Source organism: Phacochoerus africanus, chromosome 6 (genome assembly GCF_016906955.1).
Source record: "Phacochoerus africanus isolate WHEZ1 chromosome 6, ROS_Pafr_v1, whole genome shotgun sequence".
In the NCBI taxonomy this organism is placed as follows: domain Eukaryota; kingdom Metazoa; phylum Chordata; class Mammalia; order Artiodactyla; family Suidae; genus Phacochoerus; species Phacochoerus africanus.
Genome location: NC_062549.1, coordinates 10,195,374 through 10,216,472, shown reverse-complemented (window position 1 = coordinate 10,216,472; position 21,099 = coordinate 10,195,374). Strand labels below are relative to the sequence as shown.

Sequence of the window (21,099 nt, the reverse complement as noted above, 5' to 3'; positions counted from 1 at the left end):
GGCAGTGCCACAGGAAGCAGAGCCCATCGGGCTGGCGTAGGTCGAAGGAGCAGCACTGGTCACTGTCCCCTGACTTCAGAGCACACCACCAAGGGCTGAGTATACAGTAAAACTGAGCTGACCCCCCGTTTCAGATCAAGTTGGCTTTGACCATGACCTCCAGAGGTCAAAGAATTTAGTGCTGCCCTAGCCCCCCCTCCAGTCCCATCTGCACCTCCACCATCCAGGTCCCCCAAGGCACGAGCTGGCTGCGTCCCTGCCCTCATCACCCACCCTTCCAGAAACGAATCTACCAAGTCTCAGCTACACATTGTCCAGTCCAGTAATAATAAACTGTGACAGCGGTGGGAATAAGAACAATCATTTACAGAGCCCTTCCCATGCCCCGCATGGCTCCAAGCACTTCAGAGTCCCCGGCTCACTGAGACGTAGGGACCATCCCCAGGAGGACACCAAGACACAGCAAGGTTCGGTGACTTGCCTGACATACACTGGTCCATAACAGGGCTGCCATTAACCTCGGCAAGGGAGCTTTGTCCTCCTCGACCTGAATGTCGCCACTGGTCCACAGGGGTGAGAACTCCGCCCAGCTCCCCATCGAGGAATGCTTCTCACCGCCCCACAGGAGGAAGGCTGACTAATCTGACAGGTCGGACCTTGGCATTCACAGGGCCGCATTTTACCAGCGATGAAGTCATCTGATGAGTGTCTCACGTGCATGATACACTCAAAACAATGCCATTTGCTTCCCAAGTAGGAAACTGAGGCTTAGATGCAAAAGCCATCTCCATTCAATGCATCACTTGCTCATGTTTGGATAATACACGTGGGAATGGCGCCAGGGTCTGCCTTTAGTCCCCAAATGACTAGGTGACATAAATGGAAACCACCTCTCTGAGGCTCATTTGACTCCCAGACACAAAGGCAAGGTCTGGGAGTGTGTGGACACCCACCACCACAAACGCTTCTAATGAAAGCCTCCTAGCCCCACGTCAGGAAGGGCTGCTGGGGCCTCCCATAGCACGTCATGTGAGACCAGGACTTGTTATCAGACAGGCTAGCAAGATCAGGTTCCCAAATTCAGGTTGGCTCTCTACTCCTACCTGAAAGCACTGAATGGCACTAAAACAAGGCACTGAAAGAGCCCCAGGACATCCCCCATCCCCAAACTCCTTCTCTCTGGCTCTAGAAATCAAGTGAAGATAAGAAAAATTATCAGGAGACATCTGCAGGACAAAAAAAACCCAAAACAAAACCCTAGCAGACAAAAGAAGAAATAGAAAGGCTTCTAAATCCAGAAACCTGCATTTTTAGGGCATTTAGTGCTGGCCTTGGGCAAGTCATTTTACCTGGCAGAGCCTTGGTTCATTCATGAATGATAAAAATGCTACCAGACAAAGTTTTATTAGATAGTAGATGTGGATAACTACTACTTAGGTTTTTTAACTAACTACTTTAGGTCTTTTAAACCCTAAAGACGTGTATAAAAGGTAAACAGCATTAGCTTGGACTAGCCAGCTAACAGGTTTGAGCTTTGTTTTAGAAAGAGCCTGAGTCCTGGTACATAAAGGAAGTTTCTCTTTGCTTCTGCAGGCAAATTTCTTCTTCGCTCACTGGCCTTTGCTGGTTCTATCCCGAGAACACTCATCCCAAGTACCTCCAGACTGGAGGATGAGCCACAGGAGCCCAGAATTCTGCATGGGACAGCGGCATCAAGGGAAGGCCAGGTCACCTTTTGTTGTTTTCAAGAGTTCAAGGACAAAGAAAGCCTGTTTTCCTTACCTTAAGCAATGCACAAGACCAACCCTGATTTTATCTAAACTCTTCCTGAGACTTGTTTTTCTGTAAGACTACAACCAAGTTTTAGTGGCCCCTATATAAAGACGCACTTCCTATCAAGTTTACCAACTTTCAACGTCCAAGAGAAGTAAAGCAGCTGCATTCGAGAACACTGAGAACTTCTGAACGAGATCAGACTCCAGGCCCTGGCCACGCAGGCCCTAAGGGTGAGATTCCCGGGAACAACACTTGCGGACTTGAGAGAGTTTATCAAAGACTGATGACCTCTGGTCATCGCTATGGAAGAAGATGCCCAAAAGATCATGGATAAACATGAAAAACTTACAGGGGGAGAAAGGAAACACCTTCGGATGAAGTCTGACTGGTATGCGGGGGACACTCTGGAAATGGGATGAATTCCCAAACCCACTCTTTCCTGTTGTGGGATGTTGGGCAAAAGACTTAATGACACTAACAGTCCAGTAATAGCAGGGTGAACATCAGCATGAAATTACAGTGCGTATGGGGCTTCTACCCAGTAGGAACCCTAAAAACTGCTGACTGCTGTTACTGCGAAACAGACCTTGACAATGAATCTACATTCTACACTTTCGTTCATTTCGTCATCCAGCCAAACACACATATCTACCTCTTCAGCAAGGACACATGCGAACACAAGCTAGCCTCTGATGCAAGACCCAGCCTTGAGTGTCAGTCCTTCCTTAAGGAAGCTTTTAGACCGTGTGCTTCCTGAGGGCAGCCTTGTTCATTTTAGTACCTGAGGGTCCAGCACACTGGGGGCGCATGTTGTCAGGCACTGGGTAATTTGTATGTCAACTGGATGAGTGATTGTGGGGTGCTGTTTGTGTTGCTGGGGTGACTGTCCTGGATTATTTCCCCCACCCTACAAGCTGTCCCTTTCTACCTGTTACACAGCCCGGTATATCTCTTTCTCAAAGACCAATAGTTTCTCCACAACCTAATCCAAGTATGTGACCCCCCCCCAACGCCTTCACGAGGATTAGCTACGTGACTTGCACATAGCAAGTGCTCCCCAAATGTGCCAAGGACAAATGAACCTTTCCACAGAAAAGAAACTCATGGACTTAGAGAACAGACTTGTGGTTGCCAAGGGGGAGTGGGAGGGAGTGGGATGGACTGGGTATCTGGGGTTAACAGATGCAAACTATTGCATTTAGAATGGATAAGCAATGAGATCCTGCTGCATAGCACTAGGAACTATTCCTAGTTATTTGTGATGGAGCATGATGGAGAAAAATGTGAGAAAAAGTATATACGTGTGTGTGTGTGTGTGTGTGTGTGTGTGTGTGTGTGTGAGAGAGAGAGAGAGAGAGAGAGAGAGACTGGGTCATTTTGCTGAACAATAGAAAATTGACAGAACACTGTAAACCAACTATAATACAAAAAAGAAAACTCATAGAGTTCCCTTCAAGGCTCAGTGGTTAACGAACCCAACGAAGAACCATGAGGATGCAGGTTCGATCCCTGGCCCTGCTCAGTGGGTCAAGGATCTGGCACTGCCGTGAACTATGGTGTAGGTCACAGATGTGGCGCGGATCTGGCATTGCTGTGGCTTTGGCTGTGGCAGGCAGCTACAGCTCCGATTAGACCCCTAGCCTAGGAACCTCCATATGCCATGGGTGCAGCCCTAAGAAGCAAAAAATAGAAAAATAAAACTCATCATTAAAAAAAAAAATGTGCTGAGTGAATGCTGTTCCTGGATAATGTCCGAGTAAGTTCCAATGCTTGAATCTGCAAAAAATCTGTGAACGCACAGGGGGAGGAAAGTGTATTGAAGTAACATGACTGTGAAGCACTCCCTGGAATGTGAACATAAAGAAAAACTAAGCCACTTAGGAACCTTGGCATCTCTGTTTCATGAGACCAAAATGAGAAAGGGCAGTAAAACTACAGAACCAATGAACGATGCCTCTGGAGACATTTAGAAGGTCTATTTTATGTCTTCGCTGTTTAGGATTTCTCAACGCCACCTACTAGCCGTTTGACCCTCGGGACAAATCACTTCATCTCCCTAGGCCTCAGTTCTCTCCGTAAAATGGAGATAGCAACTGTCCCTCCGTCACAGAGCCCCAGAGCAGCAGCTCAGTAAGTAGGTGGGCAGAACATAACCTCCTCCCGCTCGGACACCGAAGTGCTGGGCCAATAGGAAATAAGCCAGCCAACCTTCCAGTACCACCCCAGACCCTTCCTTTCACCAAGCCCTAAATATCGACCAATCGCAGCCTTTATTTATTTATTTTAGGGCTGCGCCTGAGGCACATGGAGGTTCCCAGGCTAGGGGGTCAAATCGGAGCTATAGCTGCTGGCCTACGCCACAGCCACAGCAACACAGGATCCGAGCCATTTCTGCGACCCACACCACAGCTCACGGCAACACTGGATCCTTAACCCACTGAGTGAGGCCAGGGATCGAACCTGCAACCTCATGGTTCCTAGCTGGATTCGTTTCTGCTGCGCCAGGATGGGAACTCCCCGATAAAAGCCTTTAAATGGAGAGTCTCTCCCATTGTTTCCTGTGGTGGTGGTCCTGGAATGCCTCTTTGCTCCCTTCCTGAGAAAGCTCTGTCTTCTCCTTGTCATTTACTCAACATTTCCAAATGGCCATGAGTAAAACGGCACACGTCAGTGTGCTTCGGTTGCTGAATAAGCAAAACATTGGCTTTTTGCTTGGAAAACACTCACACCAGGATGAAACCTTGGCAGCCCGTCCACTCTTGCTTCCCAGAAGCAGCCACTCACAGTGAGCCAGCTACGCTATGACTTCCAGGGTCACGTGGGACCCTTGGCCCAAAAGGTGAAGCCCAGAAGTAAACTCTTTTCCTTTTTTACGACATATTTCTGACCCAGTTCCTAGAGTGCTCATCACAGAAAGATGAAAATAAAAGCACCAACCTCTGCAAAGCACAGAACTCTTTGCCAACAGGACAACAAAAGGAAAAGTGTGGGTTAATCGGGGGTTCCCAGCGAGAAGAGCTAATATAATTTTTTAGGTAAGACTTATGCTAATTAGGAACCCCAAGAGCAAAAAAGTTCATGAATAAATAGGAAGACAATTACTAGAAACAGAAAAGGATTTTTTTTTTTTTTTGGGTCTTTTTGGGGTGGCACCCGAGCCATATGGAGGTTCCCAGGCTAGGGCTTGAATCGGAGCTACAGCTGCTGGCCTACACCACAGCCACAGCAACATAGGATCCGAGCCTCCTCTTCGACCTACACCACAGCTCACAGCAATGCCGGATCCCTAACCCACTGAGTGAGGCCAGGGATCAAATCTGCGTCTTCATAGACACTAGTCAGATTTGCTTCCGCTGAGCCACAACGGGAACTTCCAAAAAAGAGTTTTTTAAAAATTCCAACCTGCCCAAATCAATCCCTAATCCTGAGTTTCCACGTCACCAAAAAGTACCCAAAAGTTCTATCCCTAAGAACAACCACAAATAACACAAAGGGTGTTCATAAAGTTTCCATGTATCTCACTCGTGAAGCATATGCCAAAGATTCTGTGGTTTGCCCCAAAACTTTTCCTTATATTTTGAGGGTAATAACCTTAAGTCCCATAATTTTTAAGAATTGAATTCTGATCCACTTAAAATATTTATAGTAACATACCCCTTCCACACATGTAATGGGGGGGGGTGCTTAAAATTCAACTGTGGCAGTTCTACTTATCATTTAAGAAACTAAAGGCTATATTTCACGGTTACACGCAAACGGCAACCACTCACGGAACATGACTCAAGCGTTAAAAGATGCAGACCAGGGGACAGTGACTTCTTGCTTAACCAGTGCTGTGCTCCGGTTCAGAAAAAAAGTGTTACAAAATTACTGTGCCATCCTCAATGAAATATTTACTGTTCTATTTTTGAGAACATGAGTATTATCAATGTACTCTAACACTGCACTCTTGAACTTCTAGCCTGGTTCCGATTCCTTCTCAAGTTCATAGGAAACCACGTTTGTAATTACGGTTGGGTCTCTTCTTCCACCTAACCTTGCTAAACAGTTTTCCTCACCTAAAAAAAATATCCATCTGTTGCATTTGCTTTTAAATTTACGAACTTCAAACTAAGATCAAGATCAGCTGCGTGTAACTTAACAGTCACCCTGTCCTCCTGTGTTGTCACAAACTATGGGCACACACCCGCACAAACAGCATCGCAAACTGGACTTACCCTTATCACACCCCACACAAGCAGAGTACAGTAACACTATCTGAATACACAGAAAGGGAAAGTTAAAATAATTGACAGCTCTGAGCAGGGGCTTAAGAAATTAACTAGAAGGAAAATACCCACTGGGTCATTATCAATGTCACATCCTTTAGAAGCGAATATAATTAGTACAGAAAAAGGATGCAAAACGCTCCCCTATCAGCATGTTTCAATTTATCACAATTAAGCGAAGGACAGACTCATCACAGGGTTGACTGCCTGGCAAGTCCATTTAATCCCAGAAACCAAGCATCAGGCTAGTGCAGCAGCTGACAAAAACAAAACCAGAGCAAAGCAAAGATCCATTTACTTCTGGCTTTCAAACAAACCTAGTTAAATGGTATTTCTCCAAATGAATTTCAGAATTCAGTTCAATAAACCCAACATTAACTTCAAAGAGAACTCTAGAAGCAACCTCAACTGGCGTAAAACATTCAGACTAATCTGCATCATCAGGTAAGCAAAAGGGGACCCAGCACTAGCAGAAACCTCTCCTCTCCTAAAAAATTTAGGGCCCCTTCTTGTGAATACCAGTTCTGCTTGTAACCTGGCCCAGAGCGAGTATCAAAGCCTGCATGAAGAGCTGTTTGCCCACAGCAGTCCAAGCTTCTTAATATTACAGAAGGGGAGCCATGGTGAGCTTAAATCAGAAAGAACTCCCCAAACCTCAAATAAACCAACCACACAACAATCCACCCAGGGAAAAATGATCTGCCTTCCCAACTTATTCTGGTACTGTCTTTTTCAGTAGAAATAGGTTTGGCTTGTCTGGAAGGGAGTGGCTGCTTTATGGCACTCGGAGATGGTGCAGCGTTCCAGGGCAAATGCCCTCTTTTCAGGGAGGTTCAGAGGCTTCCGCAGCTCCTGGGCTTGCGGGTTCCTCCTTACCCAGGCACTCTGCCCTATCACTAATACACTTAAAATTGTAAAGGAAACTGCGATGCCTTTAGCGCTGCCCGGGGCACCCACAACCTTTCCTTGGAGGATCTAGCTAAGAGGAGCTGTTCTGTCTGCAGTCACAGGCCTTCCTTCTTCCTGTCTGGCCAGCTCTTCCAGGCAGCATTGGCCTCAGGTCTCTAGTCACAGCTTGTGAGTGCCCCGGGGCAGGTCCTGCTGGCGCAGCAGCCTCAAGCCCTACCAAACCATCCGGCTAGGGGAGCCGGGTTGGGGACCAGTCTGCACACATCGCTCGTCCTGTCTAGGGCTTGAGGACTAGAGGGGAGCAATCCTAGGGTGGAGATAATCCCAGCCTGAGCTACCTCTCATTCCTCTGGGATTTTTCCACCGGCCCTAACCGATGCAGCTAAGCCTGCCTGGCCAAGTTGGCCGTGGAGAGGTGCATTCCCAGTCCCTTGCTGGTGACCTTGGATACGGTGCTTCGCCTCCCTCGGTTCTCGGTGGCCTGACACCACCTACCTCGCGGGTTACAAGAGAGTCACAACAATGTAGAGAGCACCTGGCACCCAGGAAGGGCGAAAGACAGGGAGAGGACTTCCCTCTTCTTCCTCTTGCTCAGTCCCTTCCACCTCCACCCACGGGGGAAATGAGGTAGGGGACTGCACATCTGAAGTCCCCCAATCACCTGGAAGCAGGATGCAGCAGAGGGGGTCCCGGAGGGGGTGTGGCTCCCCCAGGCCCCAACATCCCCCGCCTCCGCGGCTTGGAAATTGACACCATCCAATTGCGAGGCAGCGGCCGCGAACAGAGGCAGCGAGGCAACCCGGCAGACCGCAGACGGCAGACGGCCCGGGGACCCCGTTGGTGGGGGGGTGCGGGCGCGGGGGGCACCGGCCCCGACCTACCTCCTCCAGCAGCGTGACGGTGTTCCTGCAGTTGTGCAGCCGCGTGGTGAAGCTGGACGTGGTGGGCGAGTTGTAGTCCTCGGTGGTCTCGGCGATGAACTCGGAGACGGAGATCTGGTCCGGCATCCTGCCGGGGGGGGCGAGACACAAGCAGGGGCGGGGGATGAGTCAGGGCGCAGACTCCCGGGGCCGCGGGGCGGCCGGCGGCTCATGAACACCCCGCGCGCAGCCCGCCACCCGCTGCCGGGCCTGGCGCGGCTCCCGTCCCCGGCGGCGGCGGCGGCGGCGGGAGAAAGGGCTGGCGGGCGAAGCAGGCGGCGCTCGGCGCCGGGCCCTTCAAACTCCGAGCGGCGCGCGAGGCAGGGGGCTCTCGGGGACCCGCCTCCCTGTGCTCATGCCTGCGGCGGCGGAGGCGGCGGCGGGGGAGGGGACGCGGCGCTATGCTGGGGCCCCAAGCCGGACGGGTCGGAGCGGCCGGCGCTGCCCGATCACACGCTCTGACAGGCGGCAGCAAGGACACCGACTGACTGAGCACACACTCCCGCGGGCGGGCGGGCGGCGCTCCCGCTACCGTCACGTGGACAAACAAGGAAGTGCTCTGCGCAAGCGCCGCCGGCCCCGCACCGCCCCCGCCGCCCGCGCCGCCCCCGGCCCGGCCCCCGCCCGCGCGCCGCCGCGCGGGCCACGTTCGGGCGCGGGCCCCTGGGCCGGGGCCGCGCAGCTCGCGGGGCGGCGGAAGCCCGCGTCCTCCTGCCCCCTCGGAGCGATTGCTTCAGCGAGCTCGTTACGCCAGCGTTTCGCAAGAAGGGGGACCAAAAAAGTTGTGCGCGTTCTTTTTTTTTTTTTAGCCCCGTGTGGGTGCAGGAAGCGAGGCCCGGAGAGCTGCCTCCGGCTGCGAGGGCCGTGGGCCCGGCGAGAGAGGCGGGGGGCGGCCTCCCGAGCTGCATGGAAGAGCCAGCCCGGCGCGCAGGGCTTGCAGCTGCCTGTTCGCTGGGCCCTTGTCCTCACTCCCTTTGCAAGGCGCTCGCCGCCCTTGGAAGGCTAGTTTTGTGCAGTTTGCTTAAGTCGCTAAAATGCTAAGTGAAGACAGACAAATGAAGGGTTCTGGCTTTCCTACAATTTTCTCATCTTTCATTTGCACTTTTTTTTAACCCGGAGGACAGAAGAGGGTCAGGAGTGTAAAAGGCATTTCCCGAGGTGCAAATGGTGTAGAACGCTAAGCAGATGCCAAATTTCAGCAGAAAAATTACCAACAGATTGCTCATTCCTCGGCCCTGGCAGATGGCTATTTTGCTCAATCTACTTAGTCCAAAGAATCCATTTAATTTCTCACCACTGATTGCAGATAAAAGTCATTTAAAAATAAACAAACAAACTAGGACCTTAGGAAGTGCCTCACGATTGGCTCCCTAAAATGGGAATCACCTTATAAACTCATCTCCCAAATGGAAGGCTAGCTCCCCTGGGATTCCTGCCATCTTGTGTGGTTCTCTGTTCTCTGGTCCCTTCCCAAACTAAGGCACCATGCCCCAAGGTAAGGACCTCACGGACCTTGTCTTAGCACTGGGCCTGGCACAGAGAAGTAGCCCAGTGATTGTCAAAAGAAAATGCATCACCTCGCTCACCGTCAACTATTTACTAAGGGCCTGCCTGCTCTGTACCCTGGAGATTCGGTAATGACAGGCTGCTATCCTGAGCTGACCTTCTAGTAGGAAAGCAGACAACCAACACATGTGTAACAGAAAGTGGAGTAGGTAACAGAGTAAAAAAGTGACGCGGTGCCGCAGAATAAGGAATGTTCGGAGAGGGCCTCTCTGACAACCTGACATCTTGAGGAGTTCCTAGGTGGCTCAACGGGTTAAGAACTTGACTAGTATCCATGAAGATGTGGATTCAATCCCTGGCCTTGCTCGGTGGGTTACTGCCACAAGCTGGGGTGTTGGTCTCAGATGCTGCTTACATCTTGCGTTTCTACGGCTGTGACATAGACTGGTAGCTGCAACTCTCATTCCAGCCCTAGCCTGGGAACTTCCATGTGTGGCAGGTGTGATCCTTAAAAGGAAAAAAAAAGTGACGAACGAGGGGCTGCCTCCATGGACATCCAGTTGGGTAGGGGATCTCGGCCTTCAGTAGCTGCCCAGGAAGGAGAACCACATCAGGCTGTGAAATGACAATGCATGAGAAAGTGCTTCGTGCACAAGAAGGCCACTGTGAGAGTGGAAGGTGTTTTGTCTTGCTGTGTTGGCCATCCGGAACCTGCACTGTGCCTCCAGGGACGTGCTTATTAACATCAGGAAGGCAGGTATTTCTGCTAAGGAGAGGAAGGCATTGGTAAGACAGCCTCTGAGTAAAGACTCTTCCTCGCCCCGTGAAGTGTTGCGATGGCAACTTTGAGAGGCATTCTGAAAAGTTTAAGTAAAGACTCGAACAGGCACCCACTTTCTCCTCAGTAGCACTTTCAAAGTTTGGTTTGGGACACATCAAGGTTGAGGTTCTCGGGAAACAGCCAAATGGCAAGAGCTGGGTATTTAAGACCTGCACCTGGAGGTCACTTGCTGTGTGTCCTGCTGGGACAGAATGTGTGGGTTTGGGCACAGGAGCCACCAGAAGAAAGTCCTTTCTCCATATACTTAGCAGGTCATCCTGCATCTAGAAGATTGTGTGACCTTCTCATCTTGGAGCAAATATGGCCCCTAGTAGCTTGGGCTAATTAAATAATGAAGCTCTCCGAGCCTCAGCAACCCCATGCTACCTCACGCAGCAGCCGAGAGCATAACACCCAGCACTCGGACTTTCAACCACTCCAAGGAGAGCTTCCTCTGGGCTGGAAATCCATTTGGACTGATTGTGCGTTACTTCTACTCCGCCCTCTATTCCACATGGTCATCTAATACCTGTCACCTCTGCTGGGCTGGGGGCTCCATCCGTCCCATCCCTATGGCTTAAACACTCAGTAAATATGAGCCATTATGAAAAGCCTGGAGTCGGTGAATAACTGCCTCAATTCCAGGAGGCCTGGATTCCAGAGGTTCTTTCCCCGTAATTAATGCTGTCGCCTTGGGCCTTGGGGCCATCACTTGTAAAATAAAGCAGTGGGTGTGTCCAGAGGACCGACCAGAGCCCTCTCGGCTGGAGCCCGAGGCCCTGCAGACCCTCAGCTCTAGGAAGAAGGGATGATTACAGCAGGCTGAGCTCACTGCCTCGGTCAACAGCAAGGAGTTCTTCCTTCACTGAATTCACCAGAGAGTCGCAACTGCTGCCATCAATTGTTGTTTCAGTTTCATTTGAAGATTATGTTATGTATCTGCTCCTCCTCCCCATTCCCTCCAGCCAAGAAAGGACCATGTGAACAATGAGATATTGTGCCCAGGTAAGTATATACCTCCTCAGACTGGTCTGCAATTAGAATTTCAAAGGCTCACACCTCTACCCACCATTCCTGGGGTTCCCGGGCCATAATCCCTTTTAAATTTGAAACCATGCCGCAGTGCAAACCATCTGCACCTCTCATTTTCTCAAACACCCTGAAAACCATTCCTGGATATCTTGGGGTATTGAATAGAGTCTGATACAGGCAAAACTTGAGCGCTGGATTTCTTTGTGCGGAGCTGCTCAGAAATATACATCATCCTTTGCAGAGCCAGGGAAACCACACACACATAGTAGTACCTGTGCTCAGCCAGCTTGGTAAAGCACACATCCTTTATGCTGTCATAACCCCATCAAAGACCGTTCGGCACCCTCTTACTCTGAACACTGCTGACCGAGGGGCGTCTGGTCCATACAGAATGCCTTTCTTCTCCTTGAAAAGAGCCACCAGGAGTTCCCATTGTGGCTCAGTGGTGATGAAGCCAACTAGTACCCTGAGGATGCAGATTTGATCCCTGGCCTCGCTCAGTGGGTTAAGGATCCAGCGTTGCCAGGAGCTGTGGTGTACGTCACAGACAAGGCTTGGATCCCGAATTGCTATGACGGTGGCGTAGACTCACAGGTGCAGCTCAGATTCGATCCCTAACCTGGGAACTTCCATATGCCGCATCTCCGGCCCTAAAAAGAAACCAAAGAAAGAAAAAGAGGCACCAAGTAGAATGGTGGCTTATTCTCATGGACAGTGATGGCACTACGGGTCCCATGGGCATCAGGGAACTGGCTGAGTTAGAAATTTCCAGTTGCAGGCTTCATCACCCTAACAACAGAGGGGGTGCATCTTCAAGAGAGCTGACAAGGTACCAGGGTGGGACTTGAAGGAGGGGAGTTTGGGGTGCTCTCTGGACAAAGGAAACCAAGAGGAGCTATTGGTGCTCTGATCCACGTTGCTGGCTGGCAAGGGGCCCCCTGATGGGATGGAACTAGAACAATCACCAAAGGCTCCCAGTGCCTTCAAGGGACACGGCATGGGATAGTGCGGGAAGAAACGAGACTTTATGTTCCTTGGACCTGGGCTTGAATCCCTACTCTGTCACTGATTAGCCTTGTGGTCTCATCTGCGAACTTAGCGTCATAATAAAAGTATGCTTAAAGTTGTTGCATGAAGTAAGAGGAGAGGGCGTGGATGAAGCGGTTGACACGTAGTGAATAATCAACCAATGTCCGTTCCCTCTGAACTCCTGTTTTATGTGAAGTGTGACTATAAACACATCTCTTTTCATCCCAGGACTCAGCTATCTCTCTAAATAAGACAGAAAGAAGAGGGGGAGGGGAGAGACTGCGCGGGGGTTCCCAGTCTGAGATCTCAGATTTGGAAATGGTCCTTAGAGACCTTCCTTATCCTTGTAAGTCTCCTTTGTGAGGTCAGATATATTAGTGGTGGATTCTGGAAGGAAAGAGACAATAGGATGAATACTAATTGGGGTCAGAAGCGAGGGAAGTCAATAAAATGAAAGCCTCATTTTCATGGAACACACAGCTCCCGTAAAGAAGGATGTTCTGACCAAGCAGCTTCTCGAGGAGAGAACAGGGCATTTATGTCCCAGAAGCATTTGTTACAGGCTGATTCTCATGAGAACGACTTCGCCTCACATCTCTACCTTGCAGCATCTACTAGACCTTGTAAGAGGAATTCGCTTCTCTGAGTCTCCGTTTTCACGTCTGCAAAACAGGGGCAATGACGTAATTCTCTCTCAGCGCACTGAGAATTCCATGAGCCAAGGCACAGACGTGCAGAGCCGGATCTGAGATACTGTAAGTGGACAATACTTTTCAGATATTATGGGAATGCTGAAAACGTTGGAGATAAAAGTTCTAATACTCCTTCCAAAAAAAATTTCACTGAGACCAACCATGTACCAGACAATTTGCTAACATATAGCATTTTGGGGGTTTTGGTTTGGTTTTTGGCTAGGCCTGTGGCATGCAGAAGTTCCCAGGCCAGGGATGGAAACTGTGCCACAGGAGCAACCCCAGCTGCAGCAGTGACAACACCAGATCCTCAACTCACTGAGCTACCAGGGGACTCCTAAGTATAACATCTTGGACACACATGTCCTTCTTTAAACTTCATGTCAACTTTATAAGGTAAGCACAATTATCCCAAATTTACCCAGAGAGAAATCTGAGGCCACCGAGGTATAGGACAGTACTTCCTGAGCTCCCTTCCTAGGCCAGGCACTGCCCTGGTTATTTTATTTTATTTTTATTTTATTTTATTTTATTTTTTTGTCTTTTTAGGGCCACACCCGCAGCATATGGAAGTTCCCAGGCTAGGGGTCAAATCGGAGCTAGAGCCAATGGCCTACACCAGCACCACAGCAACACCAGACCTGAGCCGCATCTGCAACCTATACCACAGCTCATCACAGCAACGCCAGATCCTTAACCCACTGAGCGAGGCCAAGGATCAAACTCGCATCCTCATGGATGCTAGTCAGATTCGTTTCGCTGAGCCAAGATGGGAACTGCTGCCCTGGTTATTTTATAGGCAGTGTCTGAACTCATCCACACAACTGACCTGATATGGGAGTATTGCAGTAATGGAAACCAAGACACAATGAAATCTCACTGCAAGTTAATATCCCAAAGCCCAAAAGAGGAAATCCAGTGCTTTCTCTACTGCCTGTAAAACTGGGCTCTTTTTGGCCGAGCCCAGGCCAAAGATCAAAAGCATGACACAGCAGCGACCCATGCCACAGCAATGACAACAGATCCTCAACCCACTGAGCCACCAGGGAACTCCAAAATCAGGCTCTTAAAGATAGCTTGCATAGGAGTTCCTGTCGTGGCTCGGTAGTTAATGAACCCGACTAGGAACCATGAGGATGCAGGCTCAATCCCTGGCCTCACTCAATGGGTTAAGGATCCAGCGTTGCCATGAGCTGTGGTGTAGGTCACAGACTTGGCTCAGATCCTGCTTTGCTGTGGCTGTGGTGTAGGCTGGCGGCTACAGCTCTGATTAGACCCCTAGCCTGGGAAATTCCACATGCCACAGGAGCAGCTCTAAAAAGCAAAAAAAAAATTAAAAATAAATAATAAAAAAAAGATACCTTGCATAGTGCTACTCATTAGATGTGTTTCCCAACTCAGGCGACCAAAGTATTCTTATGTCCTTATTTCACAGGCTAACTTACGAGTTTGTTTTCTATCATCTTAACAAAATGCTAGAAGAAAGGAAAGCGCTGCAGGAGGCAGGAGGAGGGAGGGATGCACCAGTTCTGCGTGTTTTACTGTGAGGCTCAGCTGCCACATTCTACCTAAGCCCCAGGCTGCTCCGTCCATGTGCCTTGTGAGTGCTTCTGAGCCCACTCATGCTGTTTCATGTAACAGAGAAAGCCTATTCCAGCCTCGAGTGAACTTAATTCAAATACTCCAAGTAAAACCACTAGAGTGTTCGCAGTAAGTAAAAAGGAGAACCTGGTTTGTTTGGACACAGAAAACTACTCTCTGTTCTACCCCCTGTTCCCTGACTGTTCCTTCAGATGGAGGTTAAGAGTCAGGCCACATGCTAGGGACCCAGAACATGCGGAATCCTGCTGGAAACATCACTGGAAAGAAGTCAGGAGGGAGTTCCTGTCCCGGCTCCGTGGAAACGAATCCCACTAGTATCCATGAGGATTCGGGTGCAAAACCTGTCCTGGGTCGGGGATCCGGCATTGCCGTGAGCTGTGGTGTAGACGGCAGACGTGGCTCAGATCTGGCGTGGCTGTGGCTGCAGCTCTAATTTGACCCCTAGCCTGGGAACTGCCATGTGTTATGCCATACGTATGGGTGTGGCCCTCAAAAGCAAAAGAACAAAACAAAACAACACACAACTCAGAATATATTTCTGTTCCGTCCTGTAAGAGAATAATAATGTCAGCTAACAATTGTTGTGTGTATTATATGCCCTGCATGGTTCTGGGTCACTGCAGACATACCCTCACCTAATACAGCAACCACATAAAGCAGGTGCTGGTATTATCCCCATCTTATACCTGGGGGAAACCTTAGCTTCAAGGTCACCTTGGCATGTGGTGAAGGGAGAGCCTGACGGGTCTGATTGCACAGCCCATGGGATTAGCCTCTTGACAATGGGTCCACAGCCCTAGGATGAGTTTCTCTGGAGCCTAGGTGTTCTCTTTTTTCCTCCAGGGGAAACTCATTATAAACCCAACTCAAACCCAGACTTGGCTGGTCTGGAGAGCGCGCCCATCATACCCATTCCTCCAGTGGGAACTGATCTTCACACGGAAGTCTGCAATCTACCCCTCCGTGTATAAGCAACTGAAGCTTGGTGGCACCACTGGGAGGGACTTCAGACTCCCGACAGATGGAGAGATAAGAACCTCCCCAGTGACAAAACAGCTCAGTTCATGGCAGGGCTTGGTTCAGAACGCTCTCCTCCTCCTGAGTTTCCTGCATTACAAAATTCCCAGGGAGTTCCTGTCGTGGTGCAGTGGAAATGAATCCGACCAGGAACCATGAGGTTTCCAGTTCGATTCCTAGCCTTGCTTATTGGGTTATGGATCCAGCGTTGCCGTGAGCTGTGGTGTAGGTCGCAGACGTGGCTCAGATCCAGCATTGCTGTGGCTCTGACATAGGACGGTGGCTACAGCTCCGATTCGACCCCTAGCCTGGGAACGGCTCAAGATAAAGGCAAAAAAGACAAAAAACAAAAACAAAAACAAAATTCCCCGGACTGACAATCCCTAAGGGCACCGCCTGGGCGGGGGTGGGGGTGTTGTACCACACTGTATCCTTCGCTCTATCACCTACATGCCTGAACCAAAGGAGGGACCAGAGGTTCCTGGAGCCCCAGACTTGGCATTTTACAAGCACCACCTCCTGAGATCTTCCCCGATAGCCTAGGGAGAGACCACGCTGTCTGCGGGGAGAACTCAGAGCCCTGCATAATCTTCTCAAGGACAACAGTGAATAAACAGAACTGCTGGTCACAGCCCATCCCAACCCAAACCCCGCAGGCATTTTCTTCCTTGCAGAAGGCACTGCCTAGTGCAGGTCCTTCTAGGCCCTGAATAAATGTGCTTTAGGTTGAGCTGGCTCCCTTTTATGAACTTCATCTCTTGTAACATCCCGTAAAGAAAAATGGTGGTGTCATATGGGACCCTGAAAAACTTATCATCTTATAGGAGTGAGGGATTTTAAATCTTAGTTTATTTCAGAAAAAGAAACATTCACCTGAGAAATGAGAAGTTCCTGAACCAGGGATGGAACGCATGCCACAGCAGTGAAAACACTGGGTCCTTAAGCTGCTGAGGCACCAGGGACACTTTTCTTTTTTTCTTTTTTTTTTGTCTTTTTGCCATTTCTAGGGCCGCTACTGCGGCATATGGAGGTTCCCAGTCTAGGAGTCGAATCGGAGCTGTAGCTGCCAGCCTATGCCAGAGCCACAGCAACGTGGGATCCGAGCCACGTCTTCGACCCACACCATAGCTCACGGCAACGCCGGATCCTTAACCCACTGAGCAAGGCCAGGGATCGAACCCTCAACCTCATGGTTCCTGGTCAGATTCATTAACCACTGCGCCACGATGGGAACTCCCACCCCTTTTCTTTTGTGGATGAATTTGTTCTAGTTTCAGTTTAGTGAACCACACTTACTCCTGCCCACTTCTGTCCATCTCAAGACTGAGAAGATGCCTCTCTGATGATCCTTTTCCATGGCACCATCTTCCAAGGTGCTATTTTCCAAATGTTTATATTGCTCCAACTAGACTGTGAGGTCCTGGAGACCCGTGGGGTTTCTATTCACTGTTACAGTCCTAGAACCCCAAGTGCTTAAGAGCTACTTATTGAACAGATGGAAGGAAGAATGTATGAACGAACATTTGTGGGGGGGGGGGGCATGGGGAGGAGAGGGACTGGGAGAGGGGAACTAGCAAAAGGAATCCTGCTTCTCAGCGTCTCTTCCATCATCTGACATCATCACAAGCTACCGGACTCTGAAAGAATTTCAAGGATAATAGGGTTACCACCCTTTCATTTTTCAGACGAGGAAACGGATTCTCCAGTGGTTCAGTGACTTGCCCAGCATTCCCCGGCACAGTCGTGGGGAACCAGGGCCAGGTCCCAGGAATCCCGGGTCCCAAGGGTTGCCCCCGCTCCTCGCCCTTAACCAGTTACATCTCAAGGAAGGGATTGAAGACCTGGCCTTCAGGAAGCTATCAGAAACTCCCATTTAAGAACCGATTATGCTGGTCTTTGCATTACAGAATCAAAGAACGCCTGCAGACATTTGCCTACCCCTTTAAAACTCTAAGTCGGAGTTCCTGTTGTGGCGCAACAGTAACAAGCCCCACTAGTATCCATGAGGACGCAGGCAGGTTAGATCCCTGCCCTCGCACAGTAGTTCATTGCTGTGAACTGTGGTGTAGGTCACAGACTGGGCTTGTTTCCCGTGTGGCTGTGGCCGGCAGCTGCAGCTCTGATTCACCCCCTAGCCTGGGAACTTCCATATGCTGCAGGGATGGCCCTTAAAAGCAAAAAAGAAAAGATTACCTAGTTTCAAATCCCAGCCCCGCCACTTAACAAATATTGTTAACTTTAGGCAAATACTTAATATGTCAGTTTCAAAGCAGGAGTTCCTTTCTTTTCTTTTTCTTTTTCTTTTTTTTCTTCAGTCTTTTGTTTTTTTAGGACCACACCTGAGGCATTTGGAGGTTCCCAGGCTAGGGGTCGAATCGGAGCTGTTGCTGCCGGCCTACACCACAGCCACAGCCACACCAGATCCAAGCTTTGTCTGCAACCTACACCACAGCTCATGGCAATGCCAGATCCTTAACTGACTGAGCGAGGCCAGGGATCAAACCCACACCTCATGGTAAGGAGGATTTCCTTTAAAAAAAAAAGGATAGTGCGATCACTCTCACTCTCCCCTAAGGCTACTGTGAGATAGCAATGAGATAATCCATGCAAGATGCTATAGCTCAGTGCCAGCAGATAGTCAGTGATCAATAAATGCTGGCTACTGATACCACTATTTGTCTTCTAAATAGGCTAGACCCTTCAGGAGCCAAAAAGACACCTAAGATACAGCCCCCATCCTCACACGGAGGCAGAAACGCAAGCCTGCAACACCACTGTTGAAATATTCAAAGAATTCAAACACAAAATAAATGGTATCTCTGGAGTTCCTGTAGCAACTCAGTGGTTAACAAACCCAACTAGTATCCATGAGGATTCTGGGTCAGTCCATGGCCTTTCTCAGTGGCTTAAAGATCTGGTGTTGCCATGAGCTGTGGTGTGGGTCACAGATGAGGCTCAGATCCCGAGTTGCTGTGGCTGTGGCATATGCCAGCAGCTAAAGCTCCAATTCGACCCCTAGCCTGGGAAACCTCCATATGCCACGGGTGTGGCCCTAAGAAGACAAAAGACAAAAATAAATAAATAAAAATAAATAAATGTGTATCTCAGATGTGTGACCTCTGAATGTAAAGTCCAATAAAAAAAAGGTTCTTTCATACACAGCTATCTCTGATTTGCCCAATACCCAGAGCTGACAGGCCAGGGATCACATTCCAGTTGCAGTTGAGACCTACATCATTGCGGTGGCAAGACCAGATCTTTAACCCACTGTCCCAGCCGGGGATTGACCCGGTGTCCCAGTGGTCTAGAGATGCCACCAAATCTGCTGCAGCACAGCGAGCACCAGCCCGCGTAGACCTATTTTTATGAGCGCTTTTCAAACCTGCCAATCATCTCAAACACTACTCAAGGAGAAAAACTGTATAAATGACAGCTGTTTGTGACTTTAGCACTGAGAGGAACCATGTCATGCCAGGGAGGTCAGAGCCTTCTCCTTGTCCAAATCATCTCACCTCCTTTGGCCTCATATTTCAGGAGGCTGGGGCAGAAGCTCTCTGAGGTCCCAGGCCAATAATATCCTATAATTTGATGGCTTCTTTTATTTTTTGTCTTTTTTTTTTTTTTTTGGTCTTTTTGCCTTTTCTAGGGCCGCTCCTGTGGAACATGAAGGTTCCCAGGCTAGGGGTCAAATGGGAGCTGTAGCCACCGGCCTACACCAGAGCCACAGCAACGCAGGATCCAAGCTGCATCTGCGACCTACACCACAGCTCATGGCAACGTCGGATCCTTAACCCACTGAGCAAGGTCAGAGATCGAACCTGCAACCTCATGGTTCCTAGTCAGATTCGTTAACCACTGAGCCATGACGGGAACTCCTATTTTTTGTCTTTTTAGGGCCGCACCTGTGGCATATGGAAGTTCCCTGGTTAGGGGTCAAATCACAGCTGTAGCTGCCGGCCTACACCACAGCTCACAGTAACACTGGATCCTTAACCCATTGAGCAAGGCGAGGGATCAAACCTGCATCCTCATGGATTGTAGTTGGGTTTGCTCACCATTAAGCCACGACAGGGACTCCGATGATGCCTTCATTTTTGATACCAGTGTTACAACCAATCCCAAACACCATGAGGCTCTCGGTTCTGCCTCAAGATCTACTTGTGAGGCAAGAACTGTCTGGGGTCATTAGTCCTGAGTTGGGGGACCCTGCTAAAGATACCGTATATTATATGACACTATCACAGTACCCAGTTGTTGCTTTTCAAAAATACGATTTCACCTGCAGCATATCTGAACCCGCATAACAATGAGCCATGTGATAACAGAATTTTCCTGTAAATATGTCAACTGTAGGGCATTGATCTATTTGAAAAAGTGAAACCACCCAACCACTGCAGAGTTTTCTCCCCAGCATATGCTATTTGGCTAGCATCTTTCTCAAATGTGAACATTCCAAGTCACACTAGGGGCTCTAATTTAAAAACAACACAGTGTTCTCATTGTGGCTCAGCGGGTTAAGGACCCAATGTAGTCTCCATAAGGATGAGGGTTCAATCCCTGGCCTCGCTCAGTGGGTTAAGGACAAAAGGTCACAAATGATGATTCCATTTATACAAAATAACCAGCATAGGCAAATCCATAGAGATAGAAAGCTGATTAGTAGCTGACACAGACTGGGAAGAGGGAAGGAATACTAAGAAATACAGGATTTGACCTAAACAGTTCTCCAAAGAAGACATACAGATGGCCAAAAAACAAATGAAAAGATGTACAACATCACTCATTATTAGAGAGATGCAAATCAAAACCACTCTGAGGTACCACCTTACACCAGCCAGAAGGGCCATCATCCAAAAGTCTACAAACAATAAGTGCTGAAGAGGGTGTGGAGAAAAAGGAACACTAGGACACTGTTGGGGGGATTGTAAATTGGTGCGACCACTGTGGAAAACAGTATGGAGATGCCTCAGAAAACTAAAAATAGAACTACCATTTGATCCAGCAATCCTACTCCTGGGCATCTATCCAGAGAAAACCACAACTCGCAAAGACACATGTACTCCAATGTTCACTGCAGGACTCTTTTCAATAGCCAAGACATGGAAACAACATAAATCGACAGAGGAGTGGATCCAGAAGATGTGGTACATATACACAGTGGAATATTACTCAGCCATTAAAAGGAATGAAATACTGGCATTTTTAGCAACATGGATGGACCTAGAAATTATCATGCTAAGTGAAGTCAGCCATACAATGAGACACCAACATTAAATGCTTTCACTGACATGTGGAATCTGAAAAAACGACAGAATGAACTCCTTGGCAGAACAGATGCTGACTCAGACATTGAAACACTTATGGTCTCCGGAGGAGACAGTTCAGGGGGTGGGGAGATGTGCTTGGGTTGTGGGATAGAAATCCTATAAAAGTGGATTGTGATGATCATTATACAACTACAGATGTGATAAATTCACTTGAGTAATAAAAAAAAGAAAAAAAGAAACAGGATTTGAGGGAGTCATGAA

At 49.1% G+C, this 21,099-nt stretch overlaps 1 protein-coding gene across 2 annotated transcripts in view; it reads right to left on the bottom strand.

Annotated features, from left to right (window-relative positions):
* ASAP1 (ArfGAP with SH3 domain, ankyrin repeat and PH domain 1) overlaps positions 1–21,099 on the bottom strand; it is a 344,270-nt gene that overhangs the window by 257,913 nt on the left and 65,258 nt on the right. For both annotated transcript variants that reach the window (XM_047783238.1, XM_047783241.1), the window contains one exon: positions 7,835–7,961. In XM_047783238.1, the coding sequence (XP_047639194.1) occupies positions 7,835–7,961 (127 nt within the window). The remainder of the gene's footprint in view (positions 1–7,834; positions 7,962–21,099) is intronic.